Source organism: Myiozetetes cayanensis, unplaced genomic scaffold, assembly GCF_022539395.1.
Source record: "Myiozetetes cayanensis isolate MyiCay16 unplaced genomic scaffold, myiCay2020 scf27, whole genome shotgun sequence".
Classification (NCBI taxonomy): domain Eukaryota; kingdom Metazoa; phylum Chordata; class Aves; order Passeriformes; family Tyrannidae; genus Myiozetetes; species Myiozetetes cayanensis.
Window position 1 is genome coordinate 1217161 of NW_026087488.1, and position 11682 is coordinate 1228842.

Here is an 11682-nt window from a genome sequence, read left to right on the forward strand (position 1 = left end):
GTGCCACCGCGGGGGGAGAGGAGCCGGGCCAGGCTGCGGTGGGCATGGAGAACCAGCAAACGGGGAAACAACTGCCCAGGAAACCGTGCGGGAATTCAACCTCCCGTTTTCCCCCACCGGGACGCGCGCCTGGGTGGATGCTCGGGAGAGGCGCAGAGGGATGGCTGTGGAGGCAGCACATCTCACCTGCCCGGCTCCAAGCACAAACACACTGGTTTGGGACTGTCCCCATCCCACCTGCTGGGATCCAGGAGCTCTAGGATCCAGGAAATCTAGGTGGTTTCCCTCCTTGGGAAGAAGTGGGTTACAGCTCCAGAGAGTTCCAGCTCCTGCCTTACCGATTACAGCAAGACAAAGGGTTGGGGTCCTCCCTCTCCCCAGATCTCAGAGTGATTTCATCCCCCAGGATCAAAACCCAGCAGCAGGGCACCCAATAAACACATCTGCAGAGGGGTGATTTATCTGCAGGGGAAGCCATGGAAATTCCCACACCCTCTTAAATATCTGCCTCCTGGCTCTAAACCATCAGTAAGTTGCCAACTGGGGAATGTATTTGTCTGCTCCCCTCTGTATATTTTCTGCTTTTCATTATAATTTGCTAAATAATACATTACAATGAGTTATTTATCACACTCAGCAGTTCCGTGATGCCTCCTCCATCGCAAGGAATTTCACCCATAAATCAGACACACAAATATCTGCTGGCACTGCTGCAGATTTAACCCTGCACCCAGCACCTTTCACCTGCCCCAGTGGCTCCCAGGCTCTGTCGAGAGCCACCACTGCATTACATGGAATTTCTTTCCCCCAGGATTGCCATCTCCCTCCCACTGTTGCTCCTCTCCTTGTGGACACCAGCCAAAGGGCAAAGGGGGAATGGAAATTATAAAATTCCCAGGGGGAACACCAGGAGGGAGAAGTTATGATTCCTCAGGTTGAACCTCCCTTTCCAAGACACTGTACCCTCCCTTCAAAACAAATTGCTTCGAAAATGTGGATTCATTTAACTTTACACCATCCATCTTAAATCAACAGTATCTTGGCGCACAGATGGGGAAATCAAGGCATAGAAGGGATAAAAAAACAGAACCAGGAAAAAAACCTCTCTCTGTGCTTTAACTACAAAATCATCTTTCCTCATTAGCAGCTAATCAGAACTACCAGAGGGGAAGAGATTACAGACAGGGTGGAGAGGGGAGTAACTCAAAGAAATACAGACATCAGAACAGATTTTCATTTATTTACTCATTTATCACAGCGAGTCACAGGCTTCGAGTTCATGAGTCTGCATTAGCCTTGCAGGATTTTGGGACGCAATCTGCAAAATCTCAGAAGTGAACAGGTCACAGCTCCGTGCCATCTCAGGAAGGAGAAAATCAGCAGTTTTGGGTTGGTCTCGGGAAGTCTGATATTGCTTTGCCTGTTGGATTATAAGAAACCACTAATCTTCCCTCACCAGCCTCCTAATCTCTCTGGGAGCCCAGATGCCTTATCTGGAACTCGCTCAGTGAAGAGCACCCCAGCTTGCCTGGCAGTGGCTGGGGGATGGATTCCAGCAGCTCTGGGATGCAGGGAATGGCAGGTGGGGGAGTTTGGGTGCGTTTCAGCACCCACCACGCCACAGGTGCCCTGTGCTTCACCAGCCAGCGGTGCTGCCAACAGGAGCACATCGCCAGGGCAGGAGCAGTTTGGTGATGGACAACATGAATGACACACATCATATGCTTGTTCCTTAACTGAGCAGCTCCAGAATGAGAGGGCACCACTGGGCTGCAGGTGCCAGGGCTGAACCCCTGCACTCCCTCAGCTCATCTGAACATCTCTGTGCACACTTGGCCCACCTTTTGTACCTTTAGACACCAAAATAAACCATCAGCACTTCAAGGGCTTTTTTCCTCCCCTTCTTCCCCAAAATGATTTGCAAGAAGCCAAGTGTTGTATTTACTGCAGGCAGAGAATGTCTCGTTTCCCTTTCTCTCCTTATTTCACCCTGACCTTCCAGAAGTGAGGAGGCAGGAAGGTCCAAGGCTCTCACACCACCACCACCACCCCAGACAGTGCACTGAGCTGGCTCTGAGGGCTCCAGAGTGACCAAGACCCCACAGCTCACACCAGCCTGGGATGCCCAGAGAGACACCACCTGCACAGAGCATTTCCTGCGGCATCTCCAGCCCCGCACACGAGCCCGTGCTGGGAAATGAGGAACATATTTTTAAATGAGAGGAGGAAATGGTGTCTTTGTGTCAGGCAAGTGGAAGAAATCCAGGACCAAGAGACTGCAGAGCCTTTCCACTTCAGACAGCAGGTGCTCTCCAAGATGTGGTTATGGCAACAAAATAAATGATGGATAATTGCTTTTGTGACAACTTGCCAATTAAATTAGACTCAGCAGAATAACATAATGACAATTTGTTATGCTCTGGTGGGCACTAACACACCAATCATAATTAAATGCTATGACTGAAATAGAATGCTGCTGTACACAGGAATATATAACCCCAATTCCCTCCCAGTGAAACATTATAGGTTCAGACTTGATTTCAATTTCTGCAGGATAATAGCATTAGCGCACATCAGAATGAGCTTGCAATATGCAGAGAGGCAGCAGCAGCTCAGGGACAGACAGAGCCAAGGGCAGCTGAGCCACCGGGCTCCTGGGGGGACCCTCCCAGCATCTGTAACGCTCCAGGTCTCAGAGCAGTGGGGACATCCCGAATCACTGCTGTGTTCAGGGGAGATCTCAAATCCCCAGCCTGGGCAAGCAGGCAGGGTGGTGACCCCAAGGCAGTGACACTGCCCCAAGGCAGTGATTGACCCCAGGGGAGCAGCCCCACTGCAGGCTCTGAGGTAAGAGCCCGTCGGGACAAGGTCACAGGGGTTTCTTGGGGCTGCTCATCGCTTTGTGCCAGCAAAGCCCTCAGGATCAGAGCAAAACAGCAGCGGCTTCTTCACCCTGAGCCACCACTGAACTCAACCCACTGCCCTCACAGGGATGTTCCAACCCTCCCACTGCTCCTTCCTCCTGCCCTGCATCTCACACATCCCAGAACTGCTGGGCAAGGAATTACCATGAGCTGGGCATTGTTGGTGCTGCAGAAGCAAAGCACTGCAAAGAGCACCAATCCCAGTTCCTCGGAAAGAGTTCATTTAGAATCAGAACCAGGCAGGTGGCAGGACTGATGCTGCCCAGGCCTTGTAAAGCAGGAGCCACCTGTGTGCCATCCCCACTGTGGTGTGGGAACTCCACTGCCCTGCTCCAATTCCACCATCCATTTTCCCAACAGATACAGACTTCTGGAATTCCAAAGCTCAAAGGGACAGGTTCGAAGACCAGATGTGTGTGTGTGTGCAAGCAGGGGTGGGCAGAGGCAAATCACAGAGGAATCTGCAGTGTGGCAATGCCAACAATTTTATATCTTACTTGGAGCCACATTCTTTAAACATTAAATCCTTTATTATCTGCCTCGATGAAGCTTGGCATTGGCAAGGTCAGATCACCTGGTTTTCCAGCAAAGCTGAGGAATTATTTTGGCTGCTCCAGACATTAGACCTGATCCTATTAAATCCTTAGTTTCCCTACCCTCAACACATACCAGCAGATAATCCACTGCCCAGGAACACGTGAAGGGGCTGAGCAGTGCTGTGGGGGCAGCTGCCCATGGGTTAAGACGTTGGCCAAGCTCACAGCCCAGCCCTACAGCCCTGATCTGTGGGACTGGAGGCATTTGCTCCAGCAGGACATATCCTGCACTGTTTGGGAAAGCACCAGTCTGAGGAATGCTGCAACATCCCTAGGAGTCTCCAACCATCCACTGCACGCACCACTGTACCTGCATTCTAGATCCTACAGGGGTGCCTGCTAGAGACCAGGCAGTTTTTCATCCTAAAACTTCCAGGTGAAGCCCACATTTTTAGGAATTGACCTTGGAAAACCTTCAGCCTGGCTGCGTCAGAGCAGTGGAAGGTGTCACTGCCCGCGATTGTCTCATCTCTTTGATGTCTCGAGGAGTAAGGCACCGTGTAACCGATCCTTCGGCATTTATTGTCACTTAAAATAGCCCGGCAATCAGCGAGAGGAACTGCCGCCCTGCGGGAGGAGGGAGCTCGGGATTTAGCCCGGGAAAGGTCACACGGCTGCCCCGGGACGGGTGTGGGATGGCGAGGCAGCGACCGCCCCGCTCCGAGCCACGAGCGAGCGCTTCAGTGGCAGCGGAGGGTTCGCCAGGGGTGGGGACGGTCCCCGACCCGAGGCACAGGGCAAGTGACGGAGTCACAGCCGTGTCCTTCTCCCGGGAGCAGCCTCTGCCTTCCCCAGGGCACCCCATGGCTCTCCCCAGTTCCCCCAGTGCATCCCCCGGCTCCCACCCCGCTTGCTCCCGGGGGGAGAGGAGATGCCTTTTCAAACATTTTTTGGGGAAAGCTCGGACTCTCGCAGGCCTGCGGGAGGCCGGCAAGGCTGCCGTGCCCACCCCCGTGCCCTCCCTCCCTGCCGGGCTCCGGGAGGGGCCGGCGGTGCCGGCAGCGCTCCCGGCGCGGAGCGCGGCTCCCACCTAGCGGGGAGCGCCGGGGAAGGGGCTGCGGGGAACCCTTCCCACAGACACCCCCGGACCCCCTCCTGCCGGGTGAATGCTCCGTAAGTAACAAATCACCCCCCCCGGCTGCTGCCCTCAACCTCTTCATTAAAGTCGCTGAACTCCAGCGTGTCCCGGCGCCCGGGATCCGCCTCCCAGCCCAGCAAACGCGCCCATCCAACGCCATCCGAACCCGCGGAGCCCTGGGCTTAGCTGGGTTTGCTCCTCGATGCACCGACCGCTCCGGCTCGCAGCCCTTGCCCACCTGGCGTACCAACATTCCAGCCACTCCTCCATCACCCAGCCCGCCCCGGCCCACGGCAGCTTCCAACAGAGGATTCCCACCCTTACACCACGGGAAGGCTCCTGTTCTCCTTCTCTCCCCCACCAAGTGTAGACTCCCGTATAAATTTACAGGTTTTCCCACAAATTTGGCCACGTACCTGCCTCGGAACGACAGGGTTCAGACGCCAGTGAAGGACACAACTGCCTGTGCAGGAGCTGGGCAGAGCGTGGAGCACACCTGCACCCTCCCATCCCACTGCTGCTCCACAAACCCGAGGGGTTTTGCATTTTCCGAGTCACACTCTGGCTCCCTGGGCACGCTGGGGTGGGAGTAGGAAAGCACGTGGCAATAGAGCTCTTTCCTGTGGTGATGGAAACTGATGTTGTGCAGCTGGACAGGCACCATTCTGGAGTGTTCCAGGGGAAGAAAAACCCACGAGGGGCCTCTGACTCCACCCCCGGACCACAGCTGCCCCTGAGGGGAATTCCAGCTGCTCCCAGTTGAGCCCATCGAGGGAGGGCTGGTCCAGCTGGGTGGGACCTGCCCCCGGGAGCCACCCCGGAGACTTCTAACACACAAAAGAAGAGAAAATCACTTTCAACTTTCTCCAATTTCATTAGGAGTCACCAAAAACGACAGAGGTCCCAATTATCTGGTATTGCCACACTTCATCCCACCCTGAATTTAAGCAAATAAAAGAATGGGAAGAGCATATTATTCCATTTCTATCAAGAGCAACCTTCCACAGTGAGCTATAAAAAGATGACACTTGAGGCAGCTGCTGGGATGCATCACACAGGACCTGCCACTTCCACAGCAGGAAACATCTTTACCGCTGCAAACAAGACACCTGAACAGGCAGAACTTCCAACTTTTAAAGAAAATGGTTTATTTTCCACTCTTATTTTCCAGCTCACACTTTGAGATAACAGCCTTGAACCTTAAAAAAAAAAACCACATTATCTCCAATTTCATCACTGAGGAGAAGGATGGAGGAAAACGTGTCACACTCATGAGTCTGGGGGCACCAGAGCTGGATTCCCCCCAGGAAATGTCCCAAAGTGCTCGGTGTGGAGTCTGGATCCTGACAGGGGACAGCCAGGGCACAGGGGCAGCAGAGTCCAGGGCAGCAGAGCTGTCACGAGGGAGGGGGATTCTCCTTTTGTGTCCCTGCCAGCTCTGGTGTCTGCTCCTCCCCACCCTTCCTCTTCTCCTGCAGCTCCTCCAGCAGAGTCTGGAGCTGCTGCTGCAAGGCAGGGTCCCTGGTTCCAGCAGATCCCTGGTGCTCCTGCTGTGCCACCTGCAGGGAAAGACACAAAATCACACAAAACAGGGTGCAAGCAGCTTCTGAAGGGTGACTGAGGAGAGAGACAGCCCTCTGTGTGTCCAGAAACACTGACAGCAATTAATTCATGCTGAGATGATTATTATTATTATTATTATTATTATGGAAAAATTCAATACAGAGCAGCACACAAACATGTTTCCAAATAGTTTCTACAGACACACACTTATCTGAAAGATTATTCAATCTTTTATCACCAGAACAAGCTCTTTTCTGTCCCACAAGCCCCTTAACCTTGGCCAGACATGTTCATGACCAAGAGGAAAGTTTTCTCTGCACAGCAAAGACATTTTATTACGACCACCAGATGTCTGACTGCTTTGCTGAGAATTTATCCCAGACCACTCCAGTATCAGAGGCCTGGGAGAGGGGTTTCCTCAACCCACCAGCCAAGTGACTCTGTGAATATTTAATACTCACTTTATCTGCTGTTCTCCTCTGTAGAATGATCCCACTGGCTAAAAGAGCCTTTCCTGTTTCTTCAAACAATTTCTCCTCTTCAATTTTCCCTTCTTCCTTCAGCTCATTGTATTTCTCAACAAACCTGGATTGCAAGGTCGTGTTTTCACTCTCACAAATAACATTTTGGTTCAGTGACTGAAGGGGAGGAAGGGACAAGTTTCAGAGATATCTCCAGTTTAATTATAACCTTACCTCTGGCAGGTAGATTTGAAGTTTAACTGTGTCAGGTCGAAAGGCCTCGGACCACTGCCATAAACTCTGTAAAATCTCCTGGTCAGAAAAGAAAACAGGTGAGTTTTTGCAAGTGAAATCAATGGTAAATAAACAACATCAGGGTCTGTTAGCTCAGGGTGCAATAAAAAGCATTCACAGAACTATTTCTCCTTTGCCCAGGAGCCCTTATGAACACCTAGAAGTGTCCAAGGCCACGCTGGAGCAACCTGGGAATAGTGGGAGGTGTCCCTGCCCATGGCAGGGGAGGGACTGGATGGGCTTTAAGGTCCCAAACCAGCCTGGAATTCCACAGAGATGTTTGTTCCAGCATTTTTAATGGTTTTAATAAATTCTAGTTAATCATCACCACGGGTCAGAGCAGCTCTGGAACTCCCCAGAGGGTTAAGCCCAGCCTGGAGCTCTGTACAGGTGTGTTTGCCATTCCTGCTGCACAGGAGCCTCCACGAGCCACGAGACACACGGGGAGGATCATGGAAAAACCGTCCTATTTGTTCAAGAAAATCACAAGCCAAGAAGCAAAAGCTGGATTTAGGTGATTTACTCAAAACCTGTTTCTACCCCACAGCAGCTTCGAGGCTCCATTCCTCAGACCTGCCCTGTGGAAGCTCCCATCACTCAACCCCAGTGTGTAACTGGGACTGGTCCCCGATCAGCAACTGGTGAGACACAGAGAACCACGAGAGAATTTCAGCGAATGGCTCCCTAACAGCACGTCATTCTGCTCAGTATTCCCAACACAGCATTCCCTGGGGTCACGGAACGGTCCGGTTGGGAGGGACATTCACGATCGCGTCGTTCCAAACCGCCCAACTGGGGTAACTCCCCGGGCAGGGGCACGTTGCAGGAGCAGGCCGGTGTGCCGGCGGTCACTCACGCCCGCACTTCGTCCTCCCGGTACAGCACGGGCCGCACCGGGTCCGCGGCCCGCCCGCGGCGCGGCCGCACCGGGCGGTGCAGGGGCTCCCGCAGCGGCGGGAACGCCGCGTACACCTCGAACCACAGCGGCTTCCTGATGATCCCGATGCGCAGCAGGTCCCGCGTCCTGCGGGGAGAACCGGGGGGGAAAGGGGGTCAGGAGGGGCCGCCCGGACCGGGAACCGGGAACGACACCCCCCCGCCACCCCCGGCTGAGCCCCCTCCGCGCACCGGCTGAACACGCTGCCGATCTTCTGCGTGCGGCTCCCGGCCATGGCGGGGCGCTCCGGGACACCCGAGACACCCCAGGACCCCCCGGGACACCCCGGGACACTCCGGGACCCCCCGATCCCCCCGATCCCCGGGACACCGGAACGGGAACCGGGCACGCCGCCAGGCCGCGCAGCCGAGCGCCGAGCGGGAGACGGCGCTCAGGCAACGCCAGCCGATGGCCGAGCGGCGGCGCAGCCGGATCGTGTCGTGTGTCGCCCCACACACACCCGGGGCTATCGCGACACGCGGGGCCCGGGCCCGGTGAGCCCGGCACCCTCAGCCCCTGCCCGGGCGGCACCGGCAGGGCCGAGGCTCGCAGCAGCCCATTCCCCACGCTGGGACGGCAGCAGCTCCCTCAGTGACCCAGCCCCAGGGGGATAACGGGGACCCCCCAGCCCCCTGGCACCCCCCCCAGCAGCTCTGAGATCCATCCCCTGCTCCCAAACACCCCCTCCTCCAGGCCAGGCACCGGGGGTGAGGGGGTGCAGCAGAAGGGTTTGGGGTCACAGCCCTCCCGGGGGGGCAGCGAGCTCCCAAGTGTCCAAAATCCCAAAGCCCCAGCCCTGGGGAAAGGTGGCACCAGCTGTGCTTCCCCAAACTCCCACACCCCCGTCCTCGGGGCTGTGGTGTGCTGGGGTCTGGAGGGTGGACGGGCTGTGGGGACACAGCTGTCACTGTCCCCTGCCAGGCACGTGCGGGCTCCGGTTTCTCTTGGAGCCATCGGGGCTGCTGCAGGGCCAGGGCGGCAGTGACAGGGAAGGACAGCTGTCCTGGGGATGGACAGAGCTCCAAGGGAAGCAGGAGCTGCTCCCACCCTTGCTGCCCAGTCCCCTCTCCTCTCAGAGGAGGGGACAGCTCGGAGATGCTGTGCCTGCCCCTCCACAGCGGAGTGGTTCCTCCCCATGCATCAGCAATGATGTCCCCAAAAGGGCTGGGGCTCCTCTCCCCTGCCCTGCACTGAACTGCCCTGTCTGCTGTCCCCAAGCTAACACTGCTGTGTCCCCGTGGCAGCCAGGGCATGGGAGCTGGGGGTGACACGGGGCTGCAAACCATCACCAGGTGGGGTGTGGGGAGGGTCAGTCTCACCCCTTCACCTTTTCATGGACTCACAGAATATCCTGAATTGGCAGGGACCCACAAGGATCATCAAGTACAACACTCTGAGGCTCGTGGTGGGATTGTTGGGGTGTCCTGGGCAGGGTCCTGCCCAGGACACCCCAACAATCCCACCACGAGCCTCAGAGTGTTGCCCAAACGCTCCCTGAGCTCTGGCAGGCTTGGTGACTCTTTTCACGGAACCACAGAATCATTAAGGTTGGAAAAGACCTCTGAGATCATCAGGTCCAACACCTTTTGGTGTTGGGTCTCACCCAGACAGAGAGCAGATGGTGGGATCTGCACAGTCCAGGGGCTGCTCCCTGCCCTGATCCTGCCCTGGCAGCCCCAGCCCTGCCCGCTGGGCTCTGGAGGTGGCAGCGTGGCCACCACAGTGTCCCCCTCTGTGTTTTCTACCTTCATTTATAAAGGCCAGGAGCTCCACCCCGGGCCCTGTGTGAACAGCCTTGCTCCAGTCAGCATTTCCCCCAGCCTGGCTTGGCAGGGAGCTGGTCACTAGGTGCAGCCCTTAGCTTGGGAATGAGCTGATGGGAAAAAAAAAAAAAAAATACATCCCTGCTTCCATCTTCCAGCCTCGGGAAGGAAGGGGGCAGTAAATTTCCACGGCAGCCTGTCAGCCAGCAGGTATTGCCGGGCTCTCACATCTCCAGCTTCATCCTCATCTCAGCACTTCCCAGCCCTGGGCTTTTCTCAGCCGCTGGTTTTCTTAAAACACGGGTTTGAAAAAAAAAAAACAAAACCACAAACCACCCTTGTCCCTGTGGAGAAGAGCAATTAAAAAAGGAGTCGCTGGGACTGCTCCAGGGCTGCATCTGAGCTGCTCCCAGCACTGGGCAGGCCCTGGGCCATGCAGCTCCTTGGAAAGCCCTGGCTCCTGCAGCACGTGGCACTCGCTTGGCTGTAGCAGGAAGGCAACAGCCACAGTTTCTCCACCATTCCTACGATTTTGACATTTAAGGCAAGAATGCCTTGGCTTTTTCCAGGGTCTTCTTTCCCAGGGAAGGTTTCCAAGCCACACGTGAGGCTGGGGAGCTCTAATCCTGCCAGGAACTGAAGGCTGCTCCCGGACAGCTGGTGCAGAGGGAGTGGGCTCCGGACTATCCCTGACGTGAGAGGGATGCTCCGTGTGCCACCCCAGCCCTGCCACTGCCACAGCAGGAGCTGGGCTAGAGCTGTCCCTTCCTTCCCCATCCCCCTTCTTTTTAATTCCCCCTGTAAAGAAATGGGAGTGAAGAAATACACCTGAGTGTTGAGTACAACAGGACTTTATTATAGGAATTACTATTAAACATCTTTAAGAAAAAAATCACTTATGGAAATAAATTCTAAAACAGTCACACTCACAAACATCACAGATCAGTTTGGTTTGTTCTTTTTAAACCCTTTTGTAGAGAAATGATACAAACATCACTGAGAATTGGACATTTTAATGTAAGAAATGCGTTTTGGCTCCCAAGCCGGGTTTGTGACCTTTCTACTCATTAGACCTGATTTTTTTTTGTTTGTTTTTTTTTAAAGGACACAGAAATAATCCCTCTCCATCCTCCATTAAAATGATGCTTTGTTGCCTCCAAGATATTTTGACATGGCTACAGAGTGACATCACTCCGAGGCTGTGCCAGGCCTGGGATGTTTAAGGGCACGTTGTTGGCGGTGTGAGCCAAGACGTCCCCGGGGCGCTGTGCCAGCCCCGCAGTGCGGTGCCCGCTTTGGGCACAGGGCCCCCAGCACCACGACACCTCTGTGCAGGGCAGAGCCCCCCATCCCTTCCACAGAGCCCCCATGTCCCAGCTCACAGCCCCCAGGCCACCCTGCCTTCCTCTGCCCGCTCCTCACATGCCCCCCAGCCCCGTGGGCTCCGATGGGTCACGGGGAGCAGATGGTGACGGACGCTCGGGACGTGCTCAGGCAGAAAGCAGAGGCAGCTGCTGTCCCGAGGCTCCTCTGCCAGCAAACCTTGGCGGGGTTACAGAACGTGCCACCTGAGCAGGCCCAGAGGAGGGACAGTGTCCACCTCTGGCTGCAGTTAAAGCCAGCAGGGCAGCAGGACTGGCCTGTGAGTGATGTGAGCCGTGCCCAGCCACAGCCTGCCAAGGACAGCTCAGCTGATCCCCCACGGCACAACCCAGCCCGTCCCGGGCACAGCGAACCCTCCAAGGCTCGGCAGAGGGGGTGAGCTGCGAGTGCCCAGGAACCTGTGCCTTGCTGCCTCAGCCCTCCCATAACCACCTCCTGGTCTGCCAGGGCACAATTCCCTTCCCGCCAGAGCCAGAGCACCCGCCCGCCGCTGCTTCCTGCGCTCATGGAAACTCCGCCGGCACCGCAGCCCTCGGTAGCCGAGAGGCGCTGGAACAGGGACAAGCTGATCCGCTTCCAGCCTTGATTCTCCTCCAAATATGCAGAGCTGCTTTGGACTGGGAAGGGGTATCGGCAGCCTCCTATGGCCCCGAGGGCCAGCAGAGGGTAAGGAAAGAGCCCGT

General features: G+C 55.7%; 1 protein-coding gene across 1 annotated transcript; it reads right to left on the minus strand.

The window, feature by feature from the left end:
- Positions 1 to 5722: 5722 nt before the first annotated feature.
- MRPS23 (mitochondrial ribosomal protein S23) lies at positions 5723 to 8191 on the minus strand. The gene is made up of 5 exons (XM_050322066.1): positions 8045 to 8191; positions 7773 to 7940; positions 6857 to 6934; positions 6623 to 6746; positions 5723 to 6157 (listed from the first exon to the last, which is right to left on the minus strand). The coding sequence occupies exons 1-5, from the start codon at positions 8086 to 8088 to the stop codon at positions 5996 to 5998; spliced, it is 576 nt and encodes a 191-aa protein (XP_050178023.1). The 5' UTR covers positions 8089 to 8191; the 3' UTR covers positions 5723 to 5995.
- Positions 8192 to 11682: the final 3491 nt, after the last annotated feature.

Excerpts from the sequence above, each read along its gene's own strand:
- MRPS23 (XM_050322066.1), bottom strand. The coding sequence starts at position 8,088 with ATGGCCGGGAGCCGCACGCAGAAGATCGGCAGCGTGTTCAGCCG. Across the intron at positions 7,941-8,044 it reads ATCGGCAGCGTGTTCAGCCG|GACGCGGGACCTGCTGCGCA; the intron begins GTGCGCGGAGGG and ends TTCTCCCCGCAG. Across the intron at positions 6,747-6,856 it reads TTCAAATCTACCTGCCAGAG|GTTTGTTGAGAAATACAATG; the intron begins GTAAGGTTATAA and ends CTTGCAATCCAG.